At 45.0% G+C, this 17,740-nt stretch overlaps 1 protein-coding gene across 1 annotated transcript in view; it reads right to left on the minus strand.

Moving 5' to 3' along the window:
* hcfc1b (host cell factor C1b) overlaps positions 1-17,740 on the minus strand; it is an 81,803-nt gene that overhangs the window by 24,785 nt on the left and 39,278 nt on the right. The window contains 10 exon segments of the mRNA XM_031794863.1: positions 1,654-1,839; positions 4,031-4,168; positions 5,187-5,648; positions 7,385-7,548; positions 9,231-9,426; positions 12,470-12,655; positions 12,829-12,980; positions 14,137-15,199; positions 16,533-16,669; positions 16,985-17,123. Coding sequence (XP_031650723.1) covers positions 1,654-1,839; positions 4,031-4,168; positions 5,187-5,648; positions 7,385-7,548; positions 9,231-9,426; positions 12,470-12,655; positions 12,829-12,980; positions 14,137-15,199; positions 16,533-16,669; positions 16,985-17,123 — 2,823 coding nt within the window.

Genomic DNA, 17,740 nt, shown 5'->3' on the forward strand with positions numbered 1-17,740 from the left:
GCACACCAGTCAGTATCTGGTGTGGATCAGTATCTGGTGTGGATCAGCACACCAGTCAGTATCTGGTGTGGATCAGCACACCAGTCAGTATCTGGTGTGGATCAGCACACCAGTCAGTATCTGGTGTGGATCAGAGAACCAGTCAGTATCTGGTGTGGATCAGAGAACCAGTCAGTATCTGGTGTGATGAGAAAACCAGTCAGTATCTGGTGTGGATCAGAACACCAGTCAGTATCTGGTGTGGATCAGAACACCAGTCAGTATCTGGTGTGGATCAGAACACCAGTCAGTATCTGGTGCGGATCAGAGAACCAGTCAGTATCTGGTGTGGATCAGAGAACCAGTCAGTATCTGGTGTGGATCAGAACACCAGTCAGTATCTGGTGTGGATCAGAACACCAGTCAGTATCTGGTGCGGATCAGAGAACCAGTCAGTATCTGGTGTGGATCAGAGAACCAGTCAGTATCTGGTGTTGCCACCATTAGCCTCATGCAGCGTGACACATCTCCTTCACATAGAGTTGATCAGGCTGGTGATTGTGGCCTGTGGAATGTTGTTCCACTCCTCTTCAATGGTTGTGCGATGTTTCTGGATATTGGTGGGAACTGGAACACACTGGGTGTGTGGGTGACATGTCTGAGTATGGAGGCCATGGAAGAACTGGGACATTTTCAGCTTCCCGGAATTGTGTACAGATCATTGCAACATGGGGCTGTGCATTATCATGAAACATGTGGTGATGGCGGCGGATGAATGGCACGAAAATGGACCTCAGGATCTCATCACGGTGTCACTGAAAAAATACAATTGTGTTCATTGTCTGTAGCTTACGCCCGCCCCATACCATAAGCCCACCATGGGAAACGCTGTTCACAGCATTTACATCAACAAACCGCTCGCACTCACGACGCCATCTTCCTGGAACAGTTGAAACCGGGATTCATCTGTGAAGAGCAGACTTCGAAAGCGTACCAGTGGCCATCGAAGGTGAGCATTTGCCCTGTTGAGGACGTACGAGCACGCAGATGAGCTTCCCTGAGACGGTTTCTGACAGTTTGTGCAGAAATTCTACGGTTGTGCAAACCCCCAGTTTCATCAGCTGTCCGGGTGGCTGGTCTCAGACGATTCCGCAGGTGAAGAAGCCGGAAGTGGAGGTCCTGGGCTGGCAGTGGTTACACGTGGTCTGCAGTTGTGAGGCCGGATGGACATACTGCCAAATTCTCTAAAACGATGTTGGAGGCGGCTTATGGTAGAGAAATGAACATTCAATTCCCTGGCAACAACTCTGGTGGACATTCCTGCAGTCAGCTTGCCAATTGCACGCTCCCTTAAAACTTGAGAAATCTGTGATGTTGTGTTGTGTGACAAAACTGCACATTTTAGAGTGGCCTTTTACTGTCCCCAGCACAAGGTGCACCTGTGTAATGACCATGCTGTTTAATCAGCTTCGTGATATGCCACACCTGTCAAGTAGATGGATTATCTTGGCAAAAGGATAAATACTCACTAACAGGGATGTAAACAAATTTGTGCACAACAACTGAGAGAAATAAGCTTTTTCTTCGGATCTTCTATTTCAGCTCATGAAGCACGGGACCAACACTGTACATGTTGCCTTCATATTTGTTGTGTAAAAATGCTAAATGTGTTACCTTGCTGATCTTGATAGCACAGGGAGCTCCAGGGAAACCTGGTAGACAAGTCTTGAAGGCCGAGACCTCTGAAAAGTTCCCTCGACCACAGGTGTTGATCCCGGCCACTCTGAATTTATAGGCCGTCCCTGGCTGGAGATCCATCTTCTTCATCTGACTGTAGTCTGGGATCGCCCCAGAGTCATCCTAAACAAGAACAAGACATGTTCAGTTACACACATTACGTAAGTAAGTATTTGCCCCAGCGATGCTTTACAATGAGTTAAAGATGGAAGTAAATGAAAAGCATAGGTAAAGATGAAAAATGATTTACTAGATGGTGCTGACGGACATAGACAATATGGACAGGGACAATATATCCAGAGAGACATGATACATTGATGTCTCTCTGGAAGGAGATCCTCGCCCTGAGCTCATTTACTTTATATACAGTATATTAAATAGTAGTATATTTAATATAGTCTGAAGTGGTGGATGGTGTGCCTGCCACCTTCTTCCCCCGGGATGAATAAAGCTACCGTAGAAATTTCAAACTAAGGACCCGAGCTCAGATGGTGGAATTTCGACTTGAATTTCGACTTGAATTTCTGGTGAATTACCGCCAATCTAATGTCCGAAAGTTATTTTAATGTTGTAGGTAATACAGGAAATAATGTAAGAAAAAATAAATAAATAATAATAATAATAATAACTGTAAAGTTGTCTAGGAGCTAGAAACAGAGTGACCATGTCCGTCAGCACCCTCTAGTAAATCTGAGGCAAGCTCTATTCATCCTAAACGCAGGAGAAGAGGAAGAAGGCGGCGTGCACTTCAGAGTATATTACTCACTAACGGTCCTGGACAATAAAGTAGACGAGCTCAGGGCGAGGATCTCCTTTCATTTACTTCCATCTTTAACTCATTGTAAAGCATCGCTGGGGCAAATACTTACTTTTTTTCCCAGCAGGGACCATACCCCTATATTAAAAATGTATGCACTTAATGTACTGTAAATGACTCAGGATAAAAGTGTGCTAAGTTGTGTGTGTGTGTGTGTGTGTATATATATATATAGCACAAAATAAACCAAACGTAATGGATTCTACGCGTTCTCCCTTTCTCGCCTCCTCAAAATATTGGACGAGAAGGTCAGAAGTGTTTTGAGAAGGAGAGGATGAGCGAGCATGTGAAAGAGCCCTAGAGAAGCGCTATATAAACCCAATGTAATCATCATAGATGCCATGGTGGCATTATAGTGACTTCAGAACAACAGCCTTGTTAAGGCGTCTGCTTCCCAGCAGAAGGAGGAGTTACTGCATATATTCTGACAACATTTTGTGAAGTTTGTTTGTTTGGGACTTCGGAGAGTTATTTTATTTTTTGTTTTCTCCCGACTGTTCGGGCACACAAAAATGTTTCTGAGTGACAAGCCGAAGGTCGGAGCCGAAGTCCATGCCCCATTTGTCAGTGACTGGTCAACAGTGTCAGTGACTGGTCAACAGTGTCAGTGACTGGTCAACAGTGTCAGTGACTGGTCAACAGTGTCAGTGACTGGTCAACAGTGTCAGTGACTGGTCAACAGTGTCAGTGACTGGTCAACAGTGTCAGTGTCAGTGATTGGTCAACAGTAGGGATTCTTCAATAAAGTCGTTGTCCCTCAACCAGAGACGACTCGTTCATTGAGAAATACTGCACTAAATATGTTAAGACGTAAAATCACGACTAAGATCTCCTCTGCAAAAACATCAAGATGAATGACATGAGTTATCTTAGATTCATTCTGACTTATTTTGAGGAAATGTAAACAGGCTACGGCATCTCAAAATGGACAAAAAGTACTATCAGCGCTTTAAAAAATAATTATAATTCAAGCCTTTATTAAAAGGTCCTTTTAATAAGGGATTATGTGAGCACAGGCACCAGCCGAACTGAAGCATGCTGATGCCTTTATAGAGTCTTACATCGACAGAGGCCTGGTCATCAGCGGGTAGTGTGTGTGGTGTGTGCGTGCGTGCGTGGTGTGGCGTGTCTTACCACGACAGAGGCCTGGTCATCAGCGGGTAGTGTGTGTGGTGTGTGCGTGCGTGCGTGGTGTGGCGTGTCTTACCACGACAGAGGCCTGGTCATCAGCGGGTAGTGTGTGTGGTGTGTGCGTGCGTGCGTGGTGTGGCGTGTCTTACCACGACAGAGGCCTGGTCATCAGCGGGTAGTGTGTGTGGTGTGTGTGTGCGTGCGTGGTGTGGCGTGTCTTACCACGACAGAGGCCTGGTCATCAGCGGGTAGTGTGTGTGTGTGTGTGCGTGCGTGGTGTGGCGTGTCTTACCACAACAGAGGCCTGGTCATCAGCGGGTAGTGTGTGTGGTGTGTGTATGCGTGCGTGGTGTGGGAGTGTCTTACATCGACAGTGGCTTGGTCGTCAGTGGGCAAGTAGTAGTGTGTGACCACGGTGTTGGTCACCTTGACGATGCCAACATCAAACCACTGGTTGTCTTTCTTCACCGGGGCTTTGGCCACCGCAGGAGGAGCTCCTTGTCTCTAAATAAACAACATGGGAGTATTAGAAGACAAGGTAATAATCTGGAGTACTAGAAGGTAATAATCTGGAGTACTAGAAGGTAATAATCTGGAGTACTAGAAGACAAGGTAATAATCTGGAGTACTAGAAGACAAGGTAATAATCTGGAGTACTAGAAGGTAATAATCTGGAGTACTAGAAGGTAATAATCTGGAGTACTAGAAGGTAATAATCTGGAGTACTAGAAGGTAATAATCTGGAGTACTAGAAGGTAATAATCTGGAGTACTAGAAGACAAGGTAATAATCTGGAGTACTAGAAGACAAGGTAATAATCTGGAGTACTAGAAGACAAGGTAATAATCTGGAGTATTAGAAGGTAATAATCTGGAGTACTAGAAGGTAATAATCTGGAGTACTAGAAGGTAATAATCTGGAGTATTAGAAGGTAATAATCTGGAGTACTAGAAGGTAATAATCTGGAGTACTAGAAGACAAGGTAATAATCTGGAGTACTAGAAGACAAGGTAATAATCTGGAGTACTAGAAGACAAGGTAATAATCTGGAGTACTAGAAGACAAGGTAATAATCTGGAGTACTAGAAGACAAGGTAATAATCTGGAGTACTAGAAGACAAGGTAATAATCTGGAGTATTAGAAGGTAATAATCTGGAGTATTAGAAGGTAATAATCTGGAGTACTAGAAGGTAATAATCTGGAGTATTAGAAGGTAATAATCTGGAGTATTAGAAGGTAATAATCTGGAGTATTAGAAGGTAATAATCTGGAGTACTAGAAGGTAATAATCTGGAGGATTAGAAGGTAATAATTTGGAGTATTTGAAGACAAGGTAATAAACATCCTTTAACATCTATCTCTGGAAATAGGGAAAAAAATATTATATTTTTTGACAAAATATTATACTTAGACAGTAAATCTCAAGAAAACTAATAATCTTTCGGTATCAAGAGGTGAACATATATCCGAGACATCTAACAATCAATCAACAAAAAATCTGACAAGGTTCAGTCCACTCACCCCTGCAGCAGACTCTATGCCGTTAGCCACGTCTGCCAGGGTCGCAGCTGCCTGCATCTTGGCCGGACTGGCCACCATCATGGGCTGAGTCTTAGCCGGGCTGGCCACCATCATGGGCTGAGTCTTAGCCAGGCTGGCCACCATCATGGGCTGAGTCTTAGCCGGGGCTGCCACCATCATGGGCTGAGTCTTAGCCGGGCTGGCCACCATCATGGGCTGAGTCTTAGCCGGAGTGGCCACCAACATGGGCTGAGTCTTAGCCAGGCTGGCCACCATCATGGGCTGAGTCTTAGCCGGGGTGGCCACCATCATGGGCTGAGTCTTAGCCGGGTTTGTCACCACCATGGTGCAGGTTGGGGCTAGCCGGGCCACCGCCTGGGTCACTGCTGCAGCCAGCTCCTGGCCGTTACTCTCTGACGCCGGGTCGTTCAGGCTGTCTGCTGGGGCCAGGCCCTCGGTGGGCTGGGTCAGATCAAACTTCATTTACACAGCACATTTCTTTAAAAAAACATTTCTGTTCAAAGTGTTAAACAGAAAAAACAAACAACCGATTTATAGATTTAATACGCAACGCTTCACCGACACGCGTCTGTCCCCGGTTCAAATGTTTAACGTGAGTGCATTGGTCCGCGGGACCCCAAACCGACCCGAATGTTACACACGTCGGTCACAAAATCAATTAAAACATTACGAATCGCTGGTTCATATTTTTTTCCCCATCTGAAATTACTTTCTTTCTACCATCAAAGAAAAAACACAAAATTTTCTAACAACGGAATCGCTGGTTCATATTTCTAACAACGGTGTCCTTCCCCTCCAGTGTCAATCTAAACTTGCAACTGGGAGCTTGCAATATCACTGCTGTGTTTATATTACCTTTACCATCAGCAATAGTTGTGGTAGTTTTGCTTGAAGCAATCAGTAATTAAAATTGTATTTAAAAAAAAAAAAATGTATTTAAGATATACAGGGTAAAGTTGATCATTTCATAACGAAGAAAACAAATCATGTTTGCTACCCTTCCCTGCGTGGTTGAAGAGGTTTGGGGCGCCTCAGGCTCTGCACACTCCTGGATTACATTACACCTGGCAGGTCTCTCCTACCAGGTGACGTGGAGAGGATCTGTGTCTGCACCACGTACTCTCATTACTGGTGTCCCCCAGGGCTAAGTTCTAAGCCCTCTCCTTTCTATACACCAAGTCACTCAGCTCTGTCATATCCTCACATGGGTCTCTCCTATCACTGCTATGAGGATGGACCTCTCCTCTCTATACACTAAGTCACTCAGCTCTGTTATATGATCACATATCACCCCAGCAGCCCAGCACTACCTCCCCAGCAGCCCAGCACTACCTCCCCAGCAGCCCAGCACTACCTCCCCAGCAGCCCAGCACTACCCCCCCCAGCAGCCCAGCACTACCCCCCCCCCAGCAGCCCAGCACTACCCCCCCCCAGCAGCCCAGCACTACCCCTCCACCAGCCCAGCACTACCTCCCCACCAGCCCAGCACTACCTCCCCACCAGCCCAGCACTACCTCCCCACCAGCCCAGCACTACCTCCCCACCAGCCCAGCACTACCTCCCCACCAGCCCAGCACTACCTCCCCACCAGCCCAGCACTACCTCCCCACCAGCCCAGCACTACCTCCCCACCAGCCCAGCACTACCTCCCCACCAGCCCAGCACTACCTCCCCACCAGCCCAGCACTACCTCCCCACCAGCCCAGCACTACCTCCCCACCAGCCCAGCACTACCTCCCCACCAGCACTACCTCCCCACCAGCCCAGCACGTTGCTGAGTAATACTTTCAGAGAGAATGCACTTGATACGATTGTGATGCGTCGTCTCACCTAGCTATCTTACGAAGAACGCAGTAATTATGTCTCCTAGATAAGAGCGCCTGCTAAAAGACTACGATGAACGAACTGTAAGAGAAGCTCATTCAAGTCCATCAAACTTCCAAATGGTCTGAACCATTCCATTATGAGGGGTGACATCCATAGCTGTGATATATTTTAGAATTGAAAATTTATGTGTTTATGCAACAAACTTTAGTGAATCGAATCACATCGTACCTCTAATCAAACAATGAAAACGTATGGTTCAAGAGTCGACATATCTAGAATCGCATCGAATCATCTTGAAAATGAAACGAACAGACAGACTGATGAAGAAAGCAAAACAACGGTGGACTGACCTGGTTGTGCTGTGCTGCTGCTGCCGCCGCTGCTGCCTGGGCCAGAGCCTGGGCTTCTTGCAGCTGTTGTTGTTGATGTACCAGGGCTGCCAGCTCAGCCTGAGTCAACACAATGGGGATGGTGGTGGTTTGGTGCTGGCCCTCCTGGCCACCGTCTCCTTCATCTGGAGGGGGGGGGGGGGGGGGGGGGTGAGACTTGTTACAATCTACCAAACTGCTAACTAGGGCTGGGTGATATATCTATTAATTTGAATGTATGTTTTTGCACGATATTACAAACACCAGTACTGCAGGATTATTTTATTTTAATGAGTTAAGTCCGCTTGTTCTCATTTTCATCTTTTTGGTATCATCTCCTTCGCTCCTTCTGTGCAATGACTATAGGCTGTACCTTCCAACGCACACGCACACACACACACACACACACACCTCTGACAAGCGGTTTCAGCCATTTGCATTTGAGGTTTGGTCCAACAGAAATCAAGTCATATGGACCTGAAATGCATCGAGACATTATTTTACCGTAAAAAGAGATGATCAACTGCCATTTAATGTTTCGACTCGTGGAATTGCACGCAGAGCAGACACTACTAAAAACGGGATTATAAATGAACATTTGAATCTGGAAAATCAGTTTGTTGCGCGCGACATTACAGTACCACGTAACGATTGCGGCATTTAAACCAAATACCATTGACACCGGCCGCCGAGTCAGCGTTTGTAGACTGATTGAAATCGAGTGATTTCCCATCGCTAAAACTCCCGTACAGACTCGGGAGAGGCAAAGGTCGAGAGCCATGTGTCCTCCGAAACACGACCCTGCTCGCCGAACCCGGAAGCCAATGTGCCGGAGTCGGCACTGCGCCCGGCCCACCACATGGAGTCGCTAGAGCACGATGTGGGACAAGGACATCCCGGTCGACCAAACAATCCTCGCATCCGAACCATGCTGGGCCAATTGTGCGCCACGTCTGTAGTGACGCCTCTAGCACTGCCTTAGACCGCTGCGACAGTCGGGATGCCAACACTTCATTTCAAAATCTGTGAGACAGGCTAGCATGCTGTTCAAACAGTTGGAAACGGACAGAAGGGTTTGTGTTCATAACAATTCAACTGTTCAACCTTAGTCACTAGCAAACAGAGCCAAGTTGGCTAAACTTTAAATAAATATTAGCTGGCTACTTACGAGGACGGGGCTTTGAGATATTGTTTCTAAGACCTGTGTTGATTTTCTATAATACCTGCTACAATAAGTTAGTCTATTAGTGAGTGTGTATTATGCATGATTATGGTTAAATTAGTTTAAAAAAAATACAAATTTAAAAAAGAAGGCATTTCATAGACTTGAAAGACAGATCGTTTGATAAAATAATTGATTGTTGAAACGTGGATTCATCATCCGGTTAGAGAACACTTCTCCAGCCTGTCAGTGGTCATCAAACCATTTGACCACTGACGTCTGTTACGGCATCGAACAAGACCCTGGCGAGGATGACCAGCACGGAATGGCTACCCGTACCCCAATTTGGGAATACCTGATCTACAGTATGACCAGGGCTGTCTGTAGCACAGCCTGTATGGCCATAGCCTGGGCTGTGTGTGTGTGTCTCTACTCACTCATGACAGCGTGCTGTGCGGCCATGGCCTGGGCTGTGTGTGTGTGTGTCTACTCACTCATGACAGCGTGCTGTGTGGCCTGCAGGACTGCCTGTATGGCCATGGCCTGGGCTGTGTGTGTGTGTGTGTGTCTCTACTCACTCATGACAGCGTGCTGTGCGGCCTGCAGGACTGCCTGTATGGCCATGGCCTGGGCTGTGTGTGTGTGTGTGTGTGTGTGTCTACTCACTCATGACAGCGTGCTGTGCGGCCTGCAGGACAGCCTGTATGGCCATGGCCTGGGCGTTAGCCTCCTCAGCAGCAGCGTGTTGTGCCGCCTCCTCGGCTGCAGCGGTAACAGCCAGCTCCTCGGGGGTTAAACCCGTCACCATCAGGGTCTGCTGGCCCCCCGCGTCACCTTCAGACATCAGCTCCGCAGGCAGGCCCTAGGAGGCAAAGCGTTTCATTCTGTGGCCTTTTCCAAGACCTGACAGAGGACCTGTGGATGTTGCTTCCCTTCCGTGTGTGTTGCACTGTATCTATATATACACACAGTACCAGTCAAAAGTTTGGACACAGCTACTCATTCAAAAGGTTTTTCTTTAGTCGTAAAAGGTTCTACATTGTAGAATAATAGTGAAGACATCAAAACTATAAATTAACACATATGGTTATGTAGTTACCAAAGAAAGTGTTGAAGTGTTGACTTCTTTGGGACTGGGGGGGGGGCAGTATTGAGTAGCTTGGATGAATAAGGTACCCAGAGTAAACTGCCTGCTACTCAGGCCTAAAAGCTAGAATAATATATATAATTAGTAGATTTGGATAGAAAACACTGAAGTTTCTAAAAAAAAAACTGTTTGCATGATGTCTGTCAGTATAACAGAACTCAGACGAAAACCTGAGAAAAAGGAAGTGGGAAATCTGAGGTTTGTAGTTTTTCAAGTCATTGCCAATCCAAGATAGAGTGTAAATTTAGTCCGATTGCAGTTCCTAAGGCTTCCACTAGATGTTGACAGTCTTTACAACCTAGTTTCAGGCTTCTACTATGAAGGGGGAGCGAATAAGAGCTGTTTGACTATGAGGTCTGGCAGAGTGCCAGGCGCGAGGCCGTGGGAGCGAGCTGAGTTCCTTTTCATTTCTAAAGACAAAGGAATTGTCCGGTTGAAACATTATTGAAGATTTATGATAAAAACCATCCTAAAGATTGTTTCTATACTTCGTTTGACATGTTTCTACAAACTGTAATATAACTTTTACTTTTCGTCTGAACTAATTGCTCGCGCATTGTGCATTTGAATTACTGGGCTAAATGCACCAACAAAAAGGAGGTATTTGGACATAAATGATTGACTTTATCGAACAAAACAAACATTTGTGGGACTGGGATTCCTGTGAGTGCATTCTGAAGATCATCAAAGGTAAGTGAATATTTATAACGCTATTTCTGAGTTTTGTGACACCTCTCCTTTGGAAAATGGCTGTGTGTTTTTTGGTGACGAGGCACTTTTGCTGTAAAGCCTTTATAAAAATCTGACACACCGGTTGCATTAAGGAGACGTTTCTTTTAATTGTGTGTTTAACACCTGTATCTTTTATCAATGTTTATTTATGGTGAGTATTTCTGTAATTTGAGGTGGCTTTCGCCTGATGTTTATTTGAGACAATGCATTTCTGAACATAACACACCAATTTCAAATAAGGTTTTTGGACATAAAATATGAACTTTATAGAACAAAAAAACACACATTTATTGTCTAACATGGCATCCGGTGAAGATCAAAGGTTAGTGATTTCATTTGGACTTTTGTGACACCTCTCCTTGGTTGGAAAATGGCTGTATGGTTTTCTGTGACTAGGCGCTGACCTAACATAATCGCACGGTGTGCTTTCGCCGTAAAGCCTTTTTGAAATCGGACACTGTGGCTGGATTCACGAGATATATATATATATATATATATCTCTTTAAAATGGTGTATAATACTTGTATGTTTGAAGAATTTTAATTATGAGATTTCTGTTGTTTTGAATTTGGCACCGTGTATTTCCACTGGCTGTTGACGCTAGCGTCCCACATATCCCAGAGAAGTTAAACAAAATCTAAATATAGTTTATATTTGAGATTCTTCAAAGTAGCCACCCAGTGCCTTGATGACAGCTTTGCACACTCTTGGCATTCTCTCAACCAGCTTCACCTGGAATGCTTTTCCAACAGTCTTGAAGGAGTTCCCACATATGCTGAGCACTTGTTGGCTGCTTTTCCTTCACTCTGCGGTCCAACTCAGTCCAAACCATTTCAATTTGGTTGAGGTCAGGCGATTGGAGGCCAGGTCATCTGGTGCACCACTCCGTCACTCTTCTTCTTAGTCAAACAGCCCTTACACAGCCTGGAGGTGTTGGGTCATTGTCCTGTTGAAAAACGACAACAAAAAAAGTGTCCCACTAAGCCCAAACCAGATGGGATGGCGTATCGCTGCAGAATGCTGTGGTAAATAAATCACTGACTGTCACCAGCAAAGCATCCCCACACCTCCTCCTCCTCCATGCTTCACAATGGGAACCACACATTTGGAGATCATCCGTTGACAAACTATGCGTGCCACAAAGACACGGCACTTGGAACCAAAATCCCCAAAATGTGGACTCAGCAGACCAAAGGACAGATTTCCACCGGTCTAATGTCCATTGCTCATGTTTCTTGGCCCAAGCAAGTCTCTTCTTCTATGTGTCCTTTAGTAGTGGTTTTCTTTGCCGCAATCAACCATGAAGGCCTGATTCACACAGTCTCCTCTGAACCGCTGATGTTTAGATGAGTCTGTTACTTGAACTCTGTGAAGCATCCTCTGCAGCAGAGGTAACTCTGGGTCTTCCTTTCCTGTGGCGGTCCTCATGAGAGACAATTTCATCATAGCGTTTGATGGGTTTTGCAACTGCACTTCATGAAATCTTCAAAGTTCTTGAAATGTTCCGTATTGACTGACCTTCATGTCTTAAAGTAATGATGGACTGTTGTTTTTCTTTCCTTATTTGAGCTGTTCTTGCCATAATATGGACTTGGTATTTTACCAAATAGGTCTATCTTCTGTATCCCAACCCTACCTTGTCACAACACAACTGATTGGCTCATACGCATTAATTAAGAAGGAAGAAATTCCACAACTTTTACCAAGGCACACCTGTTAATTGAAATGCATTCCAGGTGACAACCTCGTGAAGCTGGTTGAGAGAATGCCAAGAGTGTGCAAAGCTGTCATCAAGGCAAAGGGTGGCTACTTTGAAGAATCTCAAATATAAAATATATTTTTGATTTGTTTAACACTTTTTTTTGGTTACGACATGATTCCATATGTGTTATTTCATAGTTTGGATGTCTCCACTATTATTCTACAATGTAGAAAATAGTAAAAATAAAGAAAAACCCTGGAATGAGCATGTGTGTCCAAACGTTTGACAGGAAATATATACACATCAGTATGTATTGTGCAGTACCTCCTGCTCCCCCTGGTTCTGTTCCTCCATGCCCTCCACATGGACCTGTATCCCAGCTGCAGCAGCCTCTTCCAGGGTCACGACCCTCACTGTGCCCTCTGGGAGACAGTCCGTCTGCATGGCCTCCTCTCCCTCTATACATGCCGCCACCATCGCCTCAGACGACCCAGACATCGACGAGATCTCCTGGTGCAAGGAAGGAAGGAAGGATCGGGGACAGGAAGGCTTGAACGGTCAAAAGTAAAATTATCCCAAAATAAACACCTCTAACAGTCTGTTAGTGCAGTGAGTGTCTGAACCAGCTAACCACAACTTCAAGAGAGTAAACACTATAACAGCCTTGTGTGTGTGGTCCTTACAGGTACGGAGGGTCCAGGTGTGGGTGTGGACTGGGTAACCGTGGTAACTGCTCGGCCAGCCGCCACCACGGCGCTGGACTCTGTGGTAACCGAGGACGACGAGGGAGCCTCTGTAGTTCCGTTGTCTCCCTGTGTCGAGTCACCAGGCTGGGCTGGAGGGAGGAGGGACGTCACTCAATTAACACCAGAACATCCCAACGCGGTCCCCAGAACATCCCAACACAGAGACCCAAACATCCCAACACAGAGACCAAAACATGGAGCCCAAAACATCCCAACACGGAGACCAAAACATCCCAACACGGTCCCCTAAACAACCCAACACAGAGACCTAAACATCCCAACACAGAGACCTAAACATCCCAACACAGAGACCAAAACATCCCAACACGGAGACCTAAACATCCCAACACGGTCCCCAAAACATCCCAACACGGTCCCCAAAACATCCCAACACGGAGACCTAAACATCCCAACATGGAGACCAAAACATCCCAACACAGAGACCTAAACGTCCCAACACAGAGACCCAAAACATCCCAACACGGAGACCAAAACATCCCAACACAGAGACCTAAACATCCCAACACAGAGACCCAAACATCCCAACACAGAGACCCAAACATCCCAACACGGAGACCAGAACATCCCAACACGGAGACCAAAACATCCCAACACGGAGACCAAAACATCCCAACACGGAGACCTAATCATCCCAACACGGAGACCAAAACATCCCAACACGGAGACCAAAACATCCCAACACGGAGACCAGAACATCCCAACACAGAGACCCGAACATCCCAACACAGAGACCAGAACATCCCAACACAGAGACCCGAACATCCCAACACAGAGACCTAAACATCCCAACACGGAGACCTAAACATCCCAACACTGAGCCCAAAACATCCCAACACGGAGACCAAAACACGGAGCCCAAAACATCCTGTATGTTGGTAGGAAACATCTTAAGTCTTAATTTCTGTTTTAAAACACTAAGGCTGCTTATACAGGCAGACCAATTCTGATCTTTGGACCAATCAGATCAACCTTTTCCCCAATAATTGGGCAAAATATCAGAATACGTAGGCCTGTGTAAAAGGAGCCTACGGGACCATTTCCCCCAGACCTAGATTAAGCCTAACGTAATCCTTCTGGAGATTCTCCTTTGAGTAGATGTTTTTGTAGTCTCGTACCTGAATTAATCTGTGTCTGAAAACAAATCCTCCCTAAAACGCCTATGAGAACAAAATGGGTTAAAAGACAGTCATGCTTAGTGGATAGATAGATCGCAGTAGCTCCCACCTGTAGTAGCCGTGTTGGTGGTTCCGGTTTCGTGTGTTTCACACGGTGGATTGGAACACACTCTCTGGACCGTGCCCGTCCCTGTCAGGTTGGACGTAGTCTGAGACGGGGTGTTGGTGGTTCCGGTCTCGTGTGTCTCACACGGCGGATTGGAACAAACTCTCTGGACCGTGCCCGTCCCTGTCAGGTTGGACGTAGTCTGAGACGGGGTGTTGGTCGTCCCAGTTTCATGGGTTTCACACGGAGGATTGGAACACACCCTCTGCACTGTCCCTGTAGTCTGCGTCGACGTAGTGGTAGTGCCAGTCTCGTGTGTTTCACAAGGTGGATTGGAGCAGACAGGAGATGTGAGGGGGGATCCTCCTCCTCCGCTGGATGACTTGCTCTGGTTATCGGAGGACGAGGAGCTGAGCGTCATGCCCATCTGGTCAGAGCCCATGTTAGAGCGTGCGGTGGTCGAGGTGTAGGTGGTCCCTGTTCTCAAAGTCTCCGGTCGTAGCACCCCGGGCACAGAGCTGGTACCAGAAACAGACGAGGGGGAGAGGTCTCCGGAGGAGGAGGGGGGGGGCGGAGAGGACGGGGGATCAGACCCGCTGGCGTTGTTGGTTACGCAGGAGCCTTGTTGTTGCTGGTTGGATCCCATGTTACAGCTGGCGGTGGTCTGGGTGTTGGTGGTACCTGTATCGTGAGTCTCTGACGGCGGGTTGGTGCACACCTGCTGTACCTGGCCCATGTTGGAGGACGCTGTCGTTTGAGTGTTGGTGGTGCCGGTCTCGTGGGTTTCACACGGCGGGTTTGAACACACCCTCTCCACCCCACCATTACCAGTCATGTTAGCGGAGGCCGTGGTAGCTGTATTAGTAGTGCCGGTCTCGTGGGTCTCGCAGGGGGGGTTTGAGCAGACCAGGGTTACCGTTCCTGGGTCGCCTGCCTCGGGCTGGGTGGACGAGGGGTCGGCGGAGGTGGGGGAGGACAGGATGGAGACCGGGAGGTCGTGGACAGGCTGAGCATCCACACCACTGGGGGTCGTGATGAGGGTCACCTGAGTGGGCTGAGCTCCCGCCTGGAGGACATAGAGTACAGGGGGGGGGGGGTCAATCAGGAAGTCAATAGAAACTTTTAAACATGTGTAAGCATTAATTTTCCAACACACAGAAGAGGTCAATAAACCAAAGTTCCAATAACAAATCATTCTTGCCAATAAAAAAATGTTATAATACATATTTGAATAAATAAAACATATTTAAAATGACAATTAAACCATTCCAAGTATGAGGTTTTCTACAGGTTCTCTCATGATGGCATGTCTGACCAGAAAAGAAGAGCCGCTGTTCATACGAGAAGCACTGCTTTTTACAGACAGTCGTCTTCCCAGGCGTATCACTGCATGTGCCAGCAGGACAAGCATAGCAGACAAGTAAATACATAAATAACAACAAATAAATACATAAATAACAACAAATAAATACATAAATAACAACAAATAAATACATAAATAACAACAAATAAATACATAAATAACAACAAATAAATACATAAATAACAACAAATACATAAATAACAACAAATACATAAATAACAACAAATACATAAATAACAACAAATACATAAATAACAACAAATACATACATAAATAACAACAAATACATACATAAATAACAACAAATAAATACATAAATAACAACACATAAATACATAAATAACAACACATAAATACATAAATAAATACATAAATAACAACAAATAAATACATAAATAACAACAAATAATACATAAATAACAACAAATAATAAATAACACAATAAATACATAAATAACACAAATAAATACATAAATAACAACAAATAAATACATAAATAACAACAAATAAATACATAAATAACAACAAATAAATACATAAATAACAACAAATAAATACATAAATAACAACAAATAAATACATAAATAACAACAAATAAATACATAAATAACAACAAATAAATACATAAATAACAACAAATAAATACATAAATAACAAATAAATACATAAATAACAAATAAATACATAAATAATAACAAATAAATACATAAATAACAACAAATAAATACATAAATAACAACAAATAAATACATAAATAACATCAAATAAATACATAAATACATAAATAACAACAAATAAATACATAAATAATAACAAATAAATACATAAATAACAACAAATAAATACATAAAAGGGAGTCAACCCATTGCAAGTATTCATGACAGGACGGATGCATCTGCACCAAACACGAAACACCTAAGGCACCGACGACACTGCTTTTACAAAAGGCAGTCCGATTCTGATCGTTATTTTTGACTGATCAATTATTTTGACCGCCTGTGTAAACACAGCCTCCGTTGTTCCACATGAACTGTACCTGAGCTGCGGAGACGGTGACCTGTCCAGGCAGAGTGGTCATGGTGCCCAAGGTGGTGATGGGAGTAGCCGTGGCAACACTTCCTCCCGCCAGGCTCGAAGACACTGTACCAGTCACCGTACCAAACGTTGTCATACCTAAGGGGAAGGGACGACGTTAAATCGATCGTTGATTGTGTATATTGGTAGCCTGAAATCCAGACTGGTTTTGTGTTAACACACCTGGTGGAATGTTAAGGAGTGGAATGTTAGCGCTAACAGACTGGTACTCAGGCTAATCTATTGGGACAGATGCTTCAAAACAGTACAAACTAAAGCATGATTGTTCAACTGTGGATGATTCAACGCGTCACTAAAACTAAACTAATCTTTAGGAACACAACTAGTCAAGGATGAAGCTAAGGCGCCGACTAGCAAAGAGCTATTTGTCGGAGGTTCACTAAACATCCTTACCTGTGGTTCCCTTGACAACAAGGGTGGTGACGTTAGGTTTGACACCGGAAACAGTAACCGGGGAGACGAGACGTACTCCTCCCATGGGGACGGTCCGTAAAATAGTCCCGGGCTGTCCTGGGGCACCCTTCAGCACCACCTGGTAGAAACATAATATTAATAACAACCTGGTAGATTCACAACAACAACAACCTGGTAGAATCATAACAACAACCTGGTAGAATCACAACAACAACCTGGTAGAATCACAACAACAACCTGGTAGAATCACAACAACAACAACCTGGTAGAATCACAACAACAACCTGGTAGAATCACAACAACAACCTGGTAGAATCACAACAACAACCTGGTAGAATCACAACAACAACCTGGTAGAATCACAACAACAACCTGGTAGAATCACAACAACAACCTGGTAGAATCACAACAACAACCTGGTAGAATCACAACAACAACCTGGTAGAATCACAACAACAACCTGGTAGAATCACAACAACAACCTGGTAGAATCACAACAACAACCTGGTAGAATCACAACAACAACCTGGTAGAATCACAACAACAACCTGGTAGAATCACAACAACAACCTGGTAGAATCACAACAACAACCTGGTAGAATCATAACAACAACCTGGTAGAATCATAACAACAACCTGGTAGATTCATAACAACAACCTGGTAGAATCACAACAACAACCTGGTAGAATCATAACAACAACAACCTGGTAGAATCATAACAACAACAACCTGGT

Source organism: Oncorhynchus kisutch, linkage group LG17, assembly GCF_002021735.2.
Source record: "Oncorhynchus kisutch isolate 150728-3 linkage group LG17, Okis_V2, whole genome shotgun sequence".
Classification (NCBI taxonomy): domain Eukaryota; kingdom Metazoa; phylum Chordata; class Actinopteri; order Salmoniformes; family Salmonidae; genus Oncorhynchus; species Oncorhynchus kisutch.